Genomic DNA, 18006 nt, shown 5'->3' with positions numbered 1-18006 from the left:
GTTATCAATTCCATTTATGGGAAAAACGCCGATGAAGTTGGCGTGTTTATAAGTAAAAACGCCATTGAGATTGGCGTGTCTATACTGTAAAACGCCAACTATGTTGGCGTTTTACAATGGCACCGTATTCTGCTAGTATTTTTAACCAAAATACTTAAATTTTAAGACGCCAATCGTGATGGCGTATTCACTTAATAAAACGCCAACTTCATTGGCGTGTTTGACGTCAAAAACGCCAACCTGATCGGCGTCTTTACTAAAAGACGCCAACACCATTGGCGTCTTTGTTCAGAAGCATATAATAGCAGCAGACAGTCGCGAACCTCACATACCCACTTCGCGATTTTCTCTAGCAGCGGCCAAATCCTTCGCAAATTCGTCCGTGTCTTTGTGATTTCGCCCTCCATTCATCAATCGGTGCTAGTTTTCCCCAAATTCGTCCAATTTATTCGGTTAGTATGCTTATCTTTTACATTATTAGAGTAATTGTTGGATACTTAGCTAGGGTTTGTAATGTGTTGCGATTTGAGTTGAGATATTGTGCATATGGATTATTTGTATGACGGTAGTGTTGATTATTATGTTGGATTGTTTGGGTTAAGTGAATTTGTGTATAAATTTGATTATAAACCAAAATCGTAGGGTTTGATAGCTTAAAAATTGGGCAAATTGATTTGGTTTATGTGGGTTTTGGTTAATGTCTTTTTTTAGTTTGAAATGTTAATTTTGTGTACATTGTTAGGTTGAAATTGAAATTGTTAGGTTGGTTAAACTAAAATTGGGTAAGTTGAATTGGTGGAAAATTGATGTATATTGTTTATTTGAACTGTTACTTTTGTGTAGGTGAATTGTGTTATGATGTGTAGGTGAATTGTGTTATGATGTTGAAGTTGTGTATTGTGAATTGTTTGATATAGGTGTTCCATTTTGTGATATTGTATTAAATTGTTTGTAATTATTGAATTTGTTTAGGTTTGTTTGTTGTTTAATTTGGAATATGAATGTTGTGTAGGTGATTTATGGCATCTTCTTCAACTACTCGTCGTCGGCTCTTATGTGGTCCTGAGGACCCCTCCGTATTATATCTGCAGAGACAACACGTCTCTAATAACATATGGGCAGGAGTGCCATCGGAAGACGTACGGTGTAGAAGATACGAAGGAATCATATGGGATGTTCCCATAAATCCTCGTGTTTTGGCGGTTATAGATGAGATGGGGTTCGGCGGGATGTTGAGGTGTGGTCAACCGAAAGACATTGACCACCATCTTATCACCGCTTTGATTGAACGTTGGAGGCCAGAGACTCACACGTTTCACTTTCCAGTCGGTGAAGCGACTGTGAGCTTAGAGGACGTGGAGGTCTTATGGGGCCTCAAAACTGACGGTGAGCCTCTGACGGGTTACATCCCCAGTAAGGATGTCAACTATTGGAAGGATGTTTGTTTGGATTTTCTTGGCTTTATTCCAGATGCAGTTGATCTAAAAGAATTGAACTGGAAGCAGACAAGCTTATCAAATCAACTGCGGATTGAGTTGAGTGATGACCACGAGCAATACATGTACAATCAACGTGCTCGTGTGTATTGTCTGCTGTTACTGGGTGGTCTACTGATCCCGAACGCTACCGGTAATAAAATTCCCTTCTTCTACCTTCAGTTTTTCATGGATATAGAACAATGTGCTAGCTATAGCTGGGGAGGTGCGACACTTGCCTGCTTGTACCACAATCTATGTGAAGCTGCACTTGGTAAGAGGACCGATGTCGGGGGAGCTCTTACATTGTTACAGCTGTGGGCTTGGGAAAGAATCTCAATTATTAGACCGCAGATGCTGAACCCCGCGCCCGTAGACTACTTACCATGTGCAGTCGCGTAAGTTGTCCACTAATTACTCTTTTAAGCATAATTTTTATTGATTTTTGTGTTGTTCGCTCATAATTTAATTTTTGTAGATGGACTGGTCGGGCCTCTTATGTAAAGCACCGGGGCATTGCATTGAAACTTTCAGAGATCAGTTCTCAACAATGCATGCCAATCAGGTAATTTACGTAAACTAAATTGTTGCTAGTGTGTTGTTTTGATTGAACTTGTTTTGACTAAATAAGTTTCATATCTAGTTTATTTGGAGGCCGTATGATTCGCGAAATCTGCCGGATGTTTGTGTTGCCGGTCGTCCTATATGGGCGTCGATGACAACACTAATCTGCTGGAATATGGTTGAGCCACACATGCCACAGCGGGTGTTGCGACAATTTGGGATTGTCCAACCTTATATCCCGATTGTCGACCGGTTCCACGGATCTGATTTTACGAAACAGGATCGACGTGGCAAAGCAGGTCGGAACTGGGTTCAGTGGCACGCCAATCATATACAAGATTGGCATAATAGGCACGACACGGTGTATGTTGATTTGGAGTACTCAATGGTGCATGTTGCTACTGATGAGTACATGGACTGGTTTCGCCGGATAACAGTGGTGTACCTAACAAAACCTGGGGTGCATTCTCATGAGGGCTTCCATGAAACGGCGGCCTCTCATCACTACGCGGTAGATTTCAACAACTTTTCTTTGTTTAATTTCATAAGATGAAATGTAATTAACACTGAAAATTGTAGGTGGAGACCCTTCACAAAATACGCCACTTTCTTAGGGAGCAAGACATGTCAGGACGACCGGATTTATTCACCATTTCGAGAATGGTTGAAGATGGCCTCCAGATATGTGGGGAAGCTGAGACGACGGACCACCGTCCTTCACAGCGCTCTGAGCTGGACCTTGACATGCCCGTGCGGCAAAAAGCGAAGCGGCGTGGAAAGAAGAAAGTTGGTGGAGAGTCGTCATCATCAAGGATGGATACTCAGTTGGTTGATGATTCTGATGACGATTTTGTGGCTCCACCTCCACCAAGATCTGCCGTGCGGGGTCGTCACTCAGTCAGCCACACGGGTGGTACAGGAGAAGATTTCGGTCTCAGCGATCAACAAACTCCACCTCGGTCTTCTGCGAGAGACGACATTGATTTAGAGAATGCCGTCGTTGAAGATACTCCTCCATCTAGAATCCCTAAGACCAGCATCGGGAAGGGAATCCGTAGTCTGTTTATGCGTAAAAGGCGAGACGAGTGAACGTTGCCCGAACTTTTTATATTGGTGTTTTTACATTGATTTGAACGCTTTATATAAGTAATTTGATATATTGTATTGATATTGGTGTTTTTTCATTCATTTGGCGTATGTATATTAGTAATTTGATAAATCCGCTTTTTTATACGTGTGCATGTTGATAATTTGAACTAATATAAGTTGGATTGGTACATTTTTTTGAAACACGCCACTCACGATGGCGTTTTTAACTTGAAACATTTTTCCAACCTTTTGCCACGCCAAGGCTGATCTTCTGAACAAACACGCCAAGCTTACTAGGCGTCTTTAGAAACACGCCAACGACGATGGCGTTTTACCTATAAAACGCCAAATTCAGTGGCGTTTTTTAAAACACGCCACTCAAGATGGCGTGTCTAAGTCCGATGATTTTTTTGCAATTTTCTGCCACACCGAGGCTGAGTTTCTGAACAAACACGCCAAGCTTACTAGGCGTCTTTAAAAGACGCCAACGAAGATGGCGTTTTACCAATAAAACGCCATCGTCAATGGCGTTCTTTTAAACACGCCACTCAAGATGGCGTGTCTAAGTCCGTAAAATTTTTTGCAATTTTCTGCCACACCGAGGTTGAGGTTCTGAACAAACACGCCAATTGGCGTTGGCGTCTTTAAAACACGCCAACGAAGTAGGCGTGTCTAGGTAAAAACGCCAACTTAGATGGCGTTTTTAACACAAACCCGCCAACTTAGATGGCGTTTTTCTGAAAAACGCCATCTTGAGTGACGTTTTTTAAAAAACTAAATTTTACGTTTTACTTATTCTATGACTTGCCAAAATATTAGTAAAACAGAACAATGTTCTATTCAATAAATAACTACGACGCCGCCAAAATATAAGTAAAACAGAACAAACAGAACAATGTTCAATTAAGCTAAATAGTTGTTACACATTCAGTTGTCTCGCCTTCTCCGGGTAAAGAAGCTACGGATACCCTTCCCGATTCTGGCGGTGGAGAGTCTAGACGGAGGAGTATCTTGCACAACGACATTCTCTAAATCCACCCCGAAATAATCGTCTCGCACAGAAGACCTAGGTGGAGAATGTGGGATATCACTGAGACCGATGTCTTCGCCTGTACCACCAGTGTGGCTGACAGAATGCCGACCTCGAACTACAGATCTTGGTGGAGGTGGAGGCATAACATCATGATCGGCATCATCAGTGTGGCTGATAGAATGACGACCTCGAACTGCAGATCTTGATGGAGGTGGAGGCATAAAATCGTCATCGGCATCATCTACCAACTAAGTATCCATCCTTGAAGAAGCATTCGGGCAGTTGCGTCTGTCGTGCCCTGGTTGACGGCAATGTTTACATCGGCGTCGGGCGCGTGGCTGGTCAGCTTCACGGACATCCATCTGATTAGGAATCCTAGTAGTACGATATCGACCTCGACTTTTAGGCATTAACTGGGCTCGTGAACATTGCAAAGTCCATTCAGGCACAACCCAATAATCTTGGTGTCTGATTGGATTGAACACCGTAGAATACTGGTGTACCCAAACACTTGTGCGGTATACGTTATCAACAAGCGACAGCATGGGCTCATTTCTAAACCGCGCAACTGCCGCTGCATGTGAACATGGAAGCCTCCACATCTGCCACTTTTGACATTTGCAGTTCGACTCCAAGTACTTTACCTTCCACTTATTACCGCCCTTTCCACCAATTCGACGCTTTGTTCGAACCACGTAAAGCCCTACAATTGTGTTTGGGACTCTCACATTATGTAATTGACCTTTTACATCATTTTTGCACACCTTTGCATGGGCCCACGGGGTAAGTGGTGTGGCACACTGTGTTGATGCAATTGACCGCTCATTAAACCATTCTATTGTCCTCCAAAATATCAGATCAATGCAAGCTTTAATTGGGAGTTGTCTTGCGCCTCTCAACACATTGTTGTAAGATTCAACCATATTAGTGGTCATCTCACCCCATCTTTTGTGTTTGTCATACGCCAAACTCCATTTTTCTAACTCCACGGCATCAAGGTACTGCACAGCCTCGTTGTTGATGGTTCGAAGTAAACGACGTCTGATCTTAAACTTGCGTTTCTTTGTAGCAATACCAATTTTCCAAACAAGTTTTTTTACCATGATGCCTTTGTGATTCTGCAAAACATTTTTTCTAACATGTACCAAGCAAAATCTGTGATGCCCCACATTGGGTTCTTCTTTCCATATGGGAGAATTCATTGCATCTATGATTCCCACATGCCTATCAGATATTACACATATTTCATGCTTGGCTACGTGAATTCTAATACGTTCCATAAACCAATTCCAACTTTGTATGGTTTCCTCATCAACAATGGCATATGCAATAGGCAAACATTTCTTATTAGCATCAAATCCAACGGCAATAAGAATTTTACCTCGATATCATCCACGTAGATGAGTTCCATCAACGGTTAAAACTGGTTTGCATAGTTGAAAAGCCTCCACAACTGGACCAAAAGCCCAAAATACGTACTTGAAAACCTTGTTCATACCGTTGCTTAATCTTTCATCATGTAACCATTCGACAATTGTGCCAGGATTTTGTCTTTGCAACTCATTCAAATAACCTGGTAAAACTTTGAAATTCCACGCCCACGAACCATACACAAGCTCAATAGCTGTCCTCCGAGCATACCATGCTTTCTTGTAACTAACTTTCACATGAAATCTATTTTCAATATCCGCGACAATTGCTTTTACCTTGTAGCAAGGATCGTTTTCTATCTGATGTCGAACACTCAACGCTATCATACCCGACGAAAGATTAGCGTGCCCATTATAATTACGATCCCCCATGCAAGTATGAGCAGTGCTAAACACTCTAATTTGCCAGTGTTCATCATGCTTCCTCAATGTTGCTTGGCACTCCCACAAACATGGCGGTAAGGACTTATCTTTCGGATTTCCTTGTGGCCACTTACAAACTGCATGCCATCTCTTTCCTTTACTTTCAACAACTGTATATTGTCGGATTTTTTCCAAATGCCAAAAAGTCACAGCTGACTTCAATTCCAATTTGGTTTTAAATTTAGTATGCAAACCGACATTGCTCGGATCTTTTTCACTCCAATAATGCACATTGAGATCATCAGACTCAAAGTTTTTTGGATCAAAACTATCATATGGACCTGGTAAGGTGCGAAAATAGTTCATACCAGGCTGTGGGAACTGTGGAACTACTCTTTCTCGTACTGCTCTTCCTCCAATTGATGTTTCGCCAACCACTGTTTCTCCAACCGGAGTGGATGTACTTGGAGCAACAAATTGGTCCTCATCCGACGAAGCACCATCTGAATCTGTACTATCCGGATCGACATCTTCAGAATCATAAGGTGATTGTGGATCAAGAAAGTCGGCTTTATCAAGACCAATTATGTTCTCAACCACAGCTGGGTTGTCACTGTCCCCTAAATGCACGCCTCCAATATCAAAATCTTGTGTTGTATCGAAGCATGGTTCTTGGCCTCTCGTAGACGTACCAACATCAAAATCTTGTGTTGCAGCGAAATATGGTTCTCGGCCTCTCGTAGACGTACCAACATCATTACTCATGAGATGATGACTATGTTGTTGAGTAATTGACGAATACTCAACATACAATTCAATTTGACCTCCTGTAGTCATACTCTCACTAAACATTAGTGGCATGTATACTTCTTCTAGTAAAATACCTATATACGTGATTGAAGATCCATAGAATATATGACGTTTCCATACTATTTGAAGTTTGTTTTCAAATATGTTTATCCCCATTCTTTCACAAATTGTTTCCACAAGCTTTTCGTAGGAAATACTTTCATCCAACATAATCAATCCTTTTGCAAAAGGAGGATCATATGAAATAACTGTTCCGGGAATTATATTTCCACCCCAATATAAATGGACACACCACGTCATACTATCTGCATTAATGTCAAACACAAATATTGGTCAAAAATATTTCTTTACAGTACACTACAATATATACTATCATAACAACCTATCAAATATGGGTAAAAAATTAGATATACTACAACATATAATACCATAACAATTGGTCAAAATATTTCTATTAATTACAATACAATTTATAATACTATAACAATCCATCAAATAATTATTTAAATTACACTACAATATATACTATCATAATAATCCATCAAATATTGGTAGACTAATATTTGGAAGAATGAGTTAAAAATTAGATATACTAACCGATTGCGAGTACTAATATTTGGAAGAAATGAGCGAAAATAGAAATCTACACGCTTCAATCCACCACCGGGTTAACCCGACCAAGGCAAGCGTTTTCGCATTTTTCAGCTTTGGGAAGGTTTTTCGCGTTTTGGGGAGGGAGGAAATGTGATTAGGGTCTGCGATTTTGGGGGAGATCTGAGATATATGGTTCAACCGAAAAACGCCGATCAGGTTGGCGTTTTTGACGTCAAACACGCCAATGAAGTTGGCGTTTTATTAAGTGAATACGGAGCTCTTTCTTCTTTTGTGCTAAGAAGTTAATGGAATTCCAAAATAATGAAGGAGAATAGAATCATTCTACTAGAGGGGGTGACGCATAATGTTTGTGCGTCGTTTATTAATGACGCACAATCCTTATGCGTCGTTTAATAATGACGCACAAAGATTATGCGTCGCTTAACAACGCATAAGGGTTGTGCGTCGCTATTGAACGACGCACAAACATTATGCGTCGTTAAGTCGGGTTTTAACCCCCTCCAGGCAGACACAGATCACAGAACGAACATTCACACACTTTCATTTCCTCTCTCGGCGATTTCCGGCGTTTTCAGGCGATTTCCGGCGATTTCTCCATAAGATCCGGTAATTTGTTAATCAATTTAGCTACATTCGACATTATTCATGTTTATTGCGCTTTCATTTGTTAGTTTGACCCAATTTATACAAATTAGGGCTTGTAGGAAAAATGTCCTTAATTGTCGTTGGTTTATATGTTTTTGATGCAGAAATCATGCAAGTATTTGTGAGTTTGTATTGGGGTGGTAGAGTAGTTCAACTACCACATATGGGTATTGGTTATGACCCACCTCGTGCGAGGAGCTCCATTATATTAAATTCAGGTGTTTCCTATTATGAGTTGGTAGCAATGATTTGTGATGCAATGGGAATAGATATGAACCAACACACAATTGAATTATTATGGAGACAATGTATAGTCTATGGTTCCGGTATGAGTTATACATGTTCTGTGATTCGCAATGATGATAGTGTAATGTTTATGTTCAACAATGCTCAAAATTCAAGTGGGTGTATTGAATTATTTGTTGAGTATTCACCTGTGAGGAGTGAAGAAATCCCACCAGTTGTTGATTATGGTATTGGAGCATCTGCGAGGTTTGAACAAATGAGTTTTGACTGTGGTATTGGTTCATCTGCGAGGGTGGACCAAATGAGCTTTGATCGTAGTATGAATGAGCAGCGAGATGTTGTAGATGTTGTAGATGTTGCTGATGTTGGGGTTGGATTGAATGATGAGGTCGATGCTGCAGATGATCTTGCTGAGCCAAGGCCACTATCTGAGACAGAGGCAGACCCCGATCTCAGTGATGGTGATGGTGCTGATGATGTCGGTGCTAGTTCTGATGATGAGATAGTACCATGTAAACCTGTTATGCAAGGTGAACAACCACTTCCGGAATACAATCCTAGTGGGTTTAGATTCTTTCGTGAATTACCAAGTCGTCCTTCTGGAGTATCGGATGATGTGGGTGGTAATGAACACAGCCTTTTGTATTGGAATGAGAATGAGCCGCATCGGATTGTGTTGGGAACAAAATTCGATTCCAAGCTACACGTGAAGACTGCTATTATTATGTGGAGTTTGTGGAATGAAAAACAGTTTAAGGTTGTCGAGAGCAAACTAAGAAGGTGGCATGCTGTATGCAAATTTCCAGCAGGAACGACAGTAACAGGGGCAGGCATCATCAGCACCACCGACGCTGAAAATGCGAGGTGGCAGTTGTGGTAAGTGGCAGATGTGGAGAATCCCTTGTTCGCATGCTTGTGCGGTTGCTAGAGACAGAGGTCATGTTATGATGGACCTCATAGATGAGAAGTACTACCTAGGTACATGGAGATCACAGTACTATACTCAAGTTTCATTTGATGCACCAAGACACGAAGAGTATTGGGTTGCACCTTCATGGAAATTGTGCATCACCCCTCAGCAGTTGATTCCTAGAACGCGTGGCCGCGTTAGAAGAAGGAGGATACTTAATCAAATGGATGTCCAGGAGGAAGATGAACCGAGGGCTCCCCGCCGCTGCAGAAATTGCGGGATAGAGGGGCATGACCGAAGAAATTGCTCGGCCGGTGCCGTTCAGTAAAGTCGTGGTATGTTATGTTTATGTATAAACTACTATGTTTATGTATCTGTGTTTGAGGCTGATGTAATAGGTACTATGTGTATGTGTCAACATATGTGAGATGTTAGTCGACAATTTTTCAAAAATGTTAAAAAATCACAAGTTTGTGGACTCAGTGTGCTACGAAAATCGCCCGGTGACGCATAATCGTTATGCGTCACTAAGTTTCTGGACTCAAAAATCACAATCCGACTTCAAAATCGTCATTGGATTGCTCAAAATCGCCCGCCCGGGCGTTTTATAAACGCAAAATTGCCCGCTCGGGCGAAGTTTCTGGAATCTACAGTGTGTTTCTTCATTCACTCGGTGACGCATAACTGTTATGCGTCACTAACAAACGACGCATAATTATTATGCGTCACTAACGAACGACGCATAACAATTATGCGTCACCCAGAAACGACGCATAACTGTTATGCGTCACCGAGTGAATGAAGAAACACACCGTAGATTCCAGAAAATTGTTCATACCTGTTATGCGTCAAAAATCATAATACTTGTTCATTCCACCATATCTAAAATGTTCATAACAACCGGTTTCAATAGACACAAAGAACGAATTACCGAAATTGTTCAAAAATTGCAGGATAGAAAATATGTGAGATGACAACCTGTTTCATCACATCAAAAATTGTTCAAAACAAATTACTTTCATACATTCCGAAAGAACGTTACTTAAAAAAAATACATAATTAAGTACGTTACTTAAAAAAAATATTACTTGGCTCCACACGGGGTATACGGCGTGTGCGTAGGCGATATCAAGAAGGCTGGCCTCAATGTAGGCATTCTTTCCCACGCCCACAGCTGCAAGAGAACCATAGGGCCACCCACATCTCTTCTCTGTCTGCCTACAGAAGCTTCGCACAAATAATGATACAGGTATGCTAAAGCAGCACTACCCCAACTGATATTAGCCACGTCTTCCGGATCGTCAAAGGCATTTATCCACATAAAGGGGACCTTGCACCCGGTAGTGTCCGGTAAAATAAGCCCCCCTAACAAGATTAGAGCATGTATACGTGCTCTTTGGACGTATGCATACTCATGCAGCCCATCACCCAACGGCATAGTCGCTTGGTTGATCAGAGACGTCATCAACAACCCACCGTGCTTCGTTTCTGTTTCTGCGTCAGGTATCCATCCCAACACATCTCTACACTTGCTGGGCCAATCTTCATATCCAATAGGGTAGTCACAGCCAGTGAAAACACGACCGGCTGCTCTCAAACCCCACAGGTTTTGCACATCCTGTAAGGTTACGGTTACCTCACCAACTGGAAGGTGGAAACAGTGGGTCTCAGGCCTCCATCGCTCGATCAATGCAGTTATTAGGTCATTGTCCATCCTTCTTGGCCTTCCACATTCAATCACACCTCTGAACCCCCAAACATCAAGCCAATGCATCACATCTTCATGTATTGGCAGTGCCCAAACCTTACTCTCCGTCCTACGAACTCTCAACACATTTGTTGTGCCATTCGCCAACAATGAGGCTGAAATATGTTCGTTTTGATGAAACAGTACGGATGGATCCTCAGGTCCATAACATAACTGTTGTTCAGAACTTGCAGATGCCATCTACTTCAAAACATTCACCCAACATATAATAGCATAAGATAACTAAAATTTTCACATTTTTGCACAAGAATATATCTATTTTCTGCACTTTGTGTATATAATTTCAATTGAACCACTTACTTCTACAATTGACCCTAAATTCATGTGAAACACACAAATACGCAACAAAACAACACAAATAAACAACACACTAACAGAAATCGTCCGTAAATTGAGCAATTTCATATAAACCCTAACTTTACTAAATTAGGGAAAACCTCCATAACTTCAGCAATTATTGATTTATGTAGCCAAATGGATGAATAATTACCGAAATATGTTTGGTATTTGGTTGAAATCTGTCGGAAAACGCCTCAAATCGCCGGAAATCGTCGCTGAAATCGCCCCTCCTTCGCTGCACGCTGCGTCGTCTGTCAATTACGAACATTCTGCCCTCTTAATCCCGATTTAACGACGCACAAATAATATACGTCTTTACTGAAAGACGCATATATATTGTGCGTCTTTTAGCAACGACGCATAACAGTTATGCGTCGTTTATCGACGCATAATCTATATGCGTCGTTTTTTATAGACGCATATTATTTGTGCGTCTTTCAGTAAAGACGCATAACATTTGTGCGTTTCATTAATAACGACGCACAAATGTTATGCGTCACTCACTGTGCGGGAATTCATCTATTGCTCTTCATTAAATTGGAATTAAGTTAACATGCATTCACAAAAATAGAATTTTGCCGTGAATACGCCATCACGATTGGCGTCTTAAAATTTAAGTATTTTGGTTAAAAATACGAGCAGAATACGGTGCCATTGTAAAACGCCAACATAGTTGGCGTTTTACAGTATAGACACGCCAATCTCAATGGCGTTTTTACTTATAAACACGCCAACTTCATCGGCGTTTTTCCCATAAATGGAATTGATAACAAAATGGGTACATTTGCGTTATTTTAAAGGCCAAGTGGCCTATATACGCGATTTCCTCAAATTTCTGTCATTCGTTGCTCACAGATCAGCTGTGGATCTTCGCATCTCCTCACTCCCCTCTTCTTCAAGGTACTTCTCTCTCTCTCTCTCTCTCTCTCTTAGTCTCTTTTGAGCAATGCTCAACACTGGCATGACTTCAGCAATATCACTAAGAGCCAGAGGATCCCTCTCATTCACCACCACTGACCACTCACAATGCTCAAATGGACGAATCCCTTTTTCCTATTCATCGCCCACGCCTTGTTGCTCTTGCTGCTGTACTTCACCATATACAGTCCCAATTTACCCCAATTATGGCTATAACTTATACGGACTGAAGCAATCCTCTCTAATCCAATGGTCTCGTTACAGGCGACCGATTTCGAATGGATTTGATTATTATGCTAGGTTTCCAGTTTGTGATATTGATAGAATAGGTTATCGTGATAAAGTTTGCAGCTTTACGGAGGGAAGAAATGTGGGTAGGAAAAGAGGGGGATTAAGAAACTGTTTCGTGTTTGAGGAAAGGAGTGAGGGGTATGATCTTGGGGGTGTCGACGAGGCCGAGGCTATACTTACCCTGTTGTCTGAGGATTTTGGGGAGGAGTGTTTTCTTGAGAGGAAGGAGACTCAGCGATTAGTAAGGAATCCGGTGGTGGAGAAGAGAGAGTATGGTAGCGTGTGTAGGGAGTGTGGGAGTAAGAAGGACAGAGTCGAGCAGGGTGTTTCTGGGAGTGGGAGTGGGGCAATGGTTAGTTCGAGGAAGGATGATAGTAGGAGGAGGAAGGAAAGGTTTCAATGTGAAGAAAATGAAGAAGAATTGTTTAGGGAAGAACATGAGGGATGTTTGTTGAAGAATCGAAGGGAAGAAGAGAGAGAGGCCTTGTTGAGAAAAGCTAACCAAAAATCTGTAGATAAAGATAGGGAATCGATGAGAAGGAAGAATTTGAAACTTGGGTCAAGGACAGAAGATAAGGAAGAGTTCTTGAGGAGAGAGATTAGGCAGGTGGTGGCAAAAGATAGTTCAAGGAGAGACGATAAAGAAGAGTTATTGAGGAAAGAGGAGCATATGCAGGAGGTGAGGAAAGGTATTTCAAGGAGAGATGAGAAGGAAGAGTTATTGAGGAGGGAGGGGCATATGCAGATGGTGAGGAAAGGTAGTTCAAGGAGAAATGAGAAGGAAGAGTTGTTGAGGAGAGAGGAACATAGGCAGAAGTTGAGGAAAGATGGATCGAGTTGTTCCTCATATTATTCGCTCTCTTCAAATGGTGAATATGACAGCAGTGATGAAATTGAGCTTAACTCGTCAACTAGTCATAAGAGTTATTCAAGGAATAATGAACTAGTTACCCAGGAAACCAGGGAAGAGGATCAGTGGAACCCTCACGAAGACCACAGATCTAGTTTGGCAAATAGGAGCTCATCACAGGGATTCAATACTGGATCAGGTGTTGTTGAGTGTGACTTCAGAAAGAAATCAGAGAAAAGACTTGCTGATATATCTGTGGAAGAGATCGAGTCAAGGACAGAAACCTCACTTAAGGAATCAAAATCTACCACTTCTCATGAACGTACCCATGAAAAGTTTTCCAACTATGTCAGCCGTGATGATAGGAAGGAAAAATCAACTGAAAGCATGGAATTTGATGAAGAGAGGAAACAACAGCTTAGGCAAAGAGGTGGTGAAGTTTTGAGGCAATCTGAAAACATGCTGAAGTATAAGCAATTTGTTGGAAGTCAGGATATCTGCAGTGGAAATGTTGTAGACAGTACTAGCTCTCAAAAAGTGTACACTAGAAAGGGTGAGATCTCTACTAAAGTTACCGCTTCAAATCAGGGGCGTAGTTCCAGGGAGTATGAGCATCGTAGGAATTCTCAGCAAAATTTTGAAACTAATGTCAGGAGGGAAGACTTATCTACCACTAGTGTTGATAATACAGAGCATCAGCAACAATATGGTCGAGTAAGTGGGCAAGTGGAATTACGGGGAAAGTTCCAACAATTAACCGAAAATGATGGTGAGTCAATGTCAAGAAGGGAAACAAATAAATTTGAGAAGCTAGAAGAGAATGTGGGCAGTTCTAGAAATGATTTCGATGAATTGAACCAAGTAAGAGTCACTAGCTCGGCAAATACTGGTGCCGTTTCGGTGGAGAGTAGAAATAAGAATAAATCAGAGACACCAGTAAGACCTGCACAATATTCATCAGAGGTAGGTATATTATCTCTGGGATCAACGGCTGGGATTGCTACTGATGATACTAATAGTGGAAGTTTACAACTTGAATCAACTACTTTACATGGAACTAACATACATGGATCTGTAGTGGTTCATCCTGAAGCATATGGTAGAGACAAAACCAACAGTTCTCATGGCCAGGCTTCAAAATTAATCTCTGATGAAGGTGCAATTGCATCTGCTGCCCGATTAGAGAAATCCTCAACACACTACGTTGGAGAGTTTGTTGAACAGGTAAGGAGCGAAATTTTGAGTTCTGAAATTCAAAGGGGGAAGAAAACATATATAACTGAATTTTTGCATGGAGAAAGTTCTGGAGATCCTCAGTCGGTTGAGCAAGGCTTAGTGCTTGATAATCAGCCATCTGGAACAAAGGGGCCTTCGGATGAAATGTGGAATGTTGATGAACAATCAAATCCGAGGCCCTCAAAGGCAGAAGTTCCAGATAATGCAATCAAAGAGAGTGGTGTTATTGTCAAGAGAACTGGGAGGTCCTTATGGAATAGCATTGGAGATATTGTTCGATTTCGGTGGTTGGCACATTCTGAAAGTCATGACTCAGGCAGGAAAACTGGTGGAAGAATTTCACCAAATCAGTCTATGAGCAGCGAGAGGTGGTTTTCTGGACATGATGCTGAGGAAAATGAAGAGGCGGTTGAAGAAAAGGAGGGTGGAAGTTCCACACCTGGTTTATCTGGTAGGCATCAACATGAAAAAACAGGCTCTCAAATTGACTCATCTGGCTTGCATCAGCAAGGAAAACTGGGCTCCCAAACTGAGCAAAGTTTCAGCTCATCAACTTTAGAGGGCTATCTTGTGAAAGCAGGAACGAAAGACACATCTTCCTCAGTTACTCAACAAAAGAGTACACTACAAGCCAGCATTTCTTTGCCTACTGGTGGGGAAATTTCTGGAGAAACATCCTCTGCTGCTATAATTGATCCCTCAATTCCTTTGTCTGCACTAAGGCTGCGGAGATCTCCTGTGGTACGAGGGGTTCCAGATGCAGGAGAAGCACATGCATCTGGTAGTGGCACCAGTGAGCAAATAGATACCGGACTAGTGGAGCAAACAGAGGCGGTAGTTGATAAGAGTGAGGTGAAACAAAAGAAACTTCAGAGGAAAGACCAAGTTGTTAGAGATAGATTTGATGACTGGGAAGAAGCATATAGGCTTGAAGCAGAACAGCGGAAAATGGATGAAGTGTTTATGAGGGAAGCATTGTTGGAAGCAGAAAAGGCTGCTGACAACTGGGAGGTGCCCGTAGGAGCTGTTCTAGTGCATAGTGGAAAGATAATCGCTCGTGGCTGCAATCTGTAAGTTGTTAACATTTTTTACATTTCTTTGTTTTTATACAGATAAATTTTATTTTTTATTGTGCATATTTCAGGGTGGAACAGTTGCGTGACTCTACAGCCCATGCAGAGATTATATGCATTAGGGAGGCTTCCAACACTCTCCGGACCTGGAGGCTTTCTGTAATATATCTGTCTCTTTTGATTTACATTTATCTGCTTGGCTATGGATTCAAATATGGTGACTGGGAAATTTACCACCAAGCTATGTCTGACTTGGTGCTTCTGCATAGAGCATAACATCCTAATTTGGACACCGTCTGCAGGAAACTACACTGTATGTAACACTTGAACCATGTCCCATGTGTGCTGGAGCTATACTTCAAGCTAGAATAGACACTCTAGTTTGGGGAGCTCCTAACAAGCTTCTTGGAGCTGATGGCAGCTGGATTAGGTAACAGTAATAAGTTGATTATAATTTTATTATACCTGGAGAAGCATTGAATCTCATTTACAACAACATTTTGTGCTTTTGCTTTGTTTTACTTAAATACTAATTATTTAAAGTAGTTGATGCTAATAAACAAAAATTCTATGGTGTCCCTGTGTGCCTGTTACTCATGGAAGCCTGACGCTCCACAAGAAACCACTCTTCAGCCTATGAGATAAAGATTGACTACTATCCCCTCAACACAGAACCAGCAAAAACTTTTGACACTTCTGCTGCTATGCTGGCAGTTTCTGCTTTTTAATCCCCTACCCACTAAATAGTCATTTAGCCTAAAGCTTCACTTTATTCTTATATTCCCTTTGAGGGTTACAAAAGGAGCTCTATCATTCTCGGACTCTCATAACAAATATTGTTAATGCATTTCATGATATATTTCATCGCTTTAGCAATCCATCCAACAGCCCTTGTTTCATTGCTTTCTAGTTCATATCTCTCAAGCATGTGAAATTTAATCATCAAACTGTGGTATTAGTATTACTGAAAGATGGATGTGCACACAACTACCAAGAAATGGTTTTAGGATTCTGCTGACTGTGTCAAACGTCCCATTTCCCTGTGATCACCCAACCATAGAGGCTGCTGTATAGCTTGATGAAAGATATTTTACATGAAGAAACATTTGTTTCTTTTCTATGTATGTGGGAAGCTAACTGCTCATGACTTGTCAGTCCCCTACTTGATGTGTTTAGACCTACTGCATATGGCTAATCTCTTCATACTTCTTGTCGAACCCTCTTGTTCCTGATCTGTGGCTAATCTCTTCATACATCTTGTCCAACTCTCTTGTTCCTGGTCTGTTATCTTTTGCAACTTAATGTTAATGGAGGGATAGTTTCTACTAATTCATTATATGGAATGTTCGTATCTGCTAGAGTTGTTCATGAAAGCCAGATAGTTGTGCACCTTGATCTGAGAAAGGATTATGAACTAAAATTCAGAGAGTAAGAAGCAATATAAGTTATGCTGCTTATATCTTTTTCAGTCAATAAGTTCAGTTATATTAGATGTTCTTTTCAAGTTGAAAGCAAAAAATCTGCATCTCATGAAATTTTTATCATTATTTTGACTCTGTTTTCATTGGTAACTTTGATCCACACTCATAGGCTCTTCCCGGGTGATGGAGGAAACAGCTCGGAACCAAGTGAGAAACCACCAGCTCCAGCTCACCCGTTCCACCCTAAGATGAGCATTAGGAGGGGAGTGCTGGCATCAGAATGCGCAGACGCCATGCAGCAGTTCTTCAAGCGAAGGAGAAAGCAGGAGAAAAAAGCCGATGCTCCAAAACCACCATCACGCCTTCCCATTTTGAGCCGTCACTCCAATTTCATGGCCAAGATGCACGACACCTTCAGCTTAATGTTTTGTCTCTGAAAGAAACAGAAGGCCTTCTCCCCTTCTCCAAAATGGCGCTCATAATCGAAAAGCTCAATATTCAGAGGTGTGGATTTCTCCTTCACAAGCTTCTGCATATGTTGCAATTTAGCTGTAGTTTGGTAGCTATTGGTACTTGTTCTTGTTCTTGAAAATAGTAAGTATATCATCATTATATATCTCTCTCTCTCTCTCTCATATCCAACATAATGAGTTTGAGTTGAGATATCATTTTCTTGTCAACTCCAACTCCAGCCATGTAGCTCATTAAGATTCATGCTTTTTCCGTGGGAAAACATGCAAATTATGGATGGTTGTTTCCGGAAAAATAAATAGATTTTGCCGTCATTATTACATCCAACTCATAATCTCACAGCCTTTCAACATTAACTGTGAAACTAGTGAGACTTAATACCGAAATCGGGTGATTTGCCATTTTATAATTTTATTTTGTGGGGATCACTTTCTCAACTTACTCTCTGTAATACCGTTA

General features: G+C 41.2%; 2 protein-coding genes across 4 annotated transcripts; both read left to right on the top strand.

Annotated features, from left to right (window-relative positions):
- The first annotated feature begins 234 nt into the window (after nt 1-234).
- Nucleotides 235-3258, top strand: LOC121767177. Of its 3 annotated transcripts, XR_006043050.1 has the most exons (5): nt 235-452; nt 1013-1873; nt 1954-2040; nt 2119-2550; nt 2619-3258. XR_006043050.1 is itself a non-coding variant. In XM_042163389.1 (4 exons), the coding sequence occupies exons 1-4, from the start codon at nt 1862-1864 to the stop codon at nt 3126-3128; spliced, it is 1041 nt and encodes a 346-aa protein (XP_042019323.1). In that variant the 5' UTR covers nt 1847-1861; the 3' UTR covers nt 3129-3258. The 3 variants fall into 3 exon arrangements, 2 of the variants coding, with proteins under 2 accessions (XP_042019324.1, XP_042019323.1); XM_042163389.1 differs by lacking the exon at nt 235-452 and having other exon boundaries at nt 1847-1873; XM_042163390.1 differs by having other exon boundaries at nt 1013-2550.
- An 8871-nt stretch (nt 3259-12129) lies between these two features.
- LOC121768281 (tRNA(adenine(34)) deaminase, chloroplastic-like) lies at nt 12130-17842 on the top strand. The gene is made up of 4 exons (XM_042164723.1): nt 12130-15652; nt 15727-15814; nt 15958-16085; nt 17246-17842. The coding sequence occupies exons 1-4, from the start codon at nt 12234-12236 to the stop codon at nt 17511-17513; spliced, it is 3903 nt and encodes a 1300-aa protein (XP_042020657.1). The 5' UTR covers nt 12130-12233; the 3' UTR covers nt 17514-17842.
- Nucleotides 17843-18006: the final 164 nt, after the last annotated feature.

This window comes from Salvia splendens, chromosome 15, assembly GCF_004379255.2.
Source record: "Salvia splendens isolate huo1 chromosome 15, SspV2, whole genome shotgun sequence".
NCBI lineage: Eukaryota > Viridiplantae > Streptophyta > Magnoliopsida > Lamiales > Lamiaceae > Salvia > Salvia splendens.
The sequence above is the reverse complement of the archived record's forward strand: the minus strand, read 5'-3'. Positions and strand labels throughout refer to the sequence as shown.

Excerpts from the sequence above, each read along its gene's own strand:
- LOC121768281 (XM_042164723.1), top strand. The coding sequence starts at position 12,234 with ATGCTCAACACTGGCATGACTTCAGCAATATCACTAAGAGCCAGAGGA. Across the intron at positions 15,815-15,957 it reads TCCGGACCTGGAGGCTTTCT|GAAACTACACTGTATGTAAC; the intron begins GTAATATATCTG and ends CACCGTCTGCAG. Across the intron at positions 16,086-17,245 it reads GCTGATGGCAGCTGGATTAG|GCTCTTCCCGGGTGATGGAG; the intron begins GTAACAGTAATA and ends CCACACTCATAG.
- LOC121767177 (XM_042163389.1), top strand. Across the intron at positions 2,041-2,118 it reads CAACAATGCATGCCAATCAG|TTTATTTGGAGGCCGTATGA; the intron begins GTAATTTACGTA and ends TTTCATATCTAG. Across the intron at positions 2,551-2,618 it reads CGGCCTCTCATCACTACGCG|GTGGAGACCCTTCACAAAAT; the intron begins GTAGATTTCAAC and ends TGAAAATTGTAG.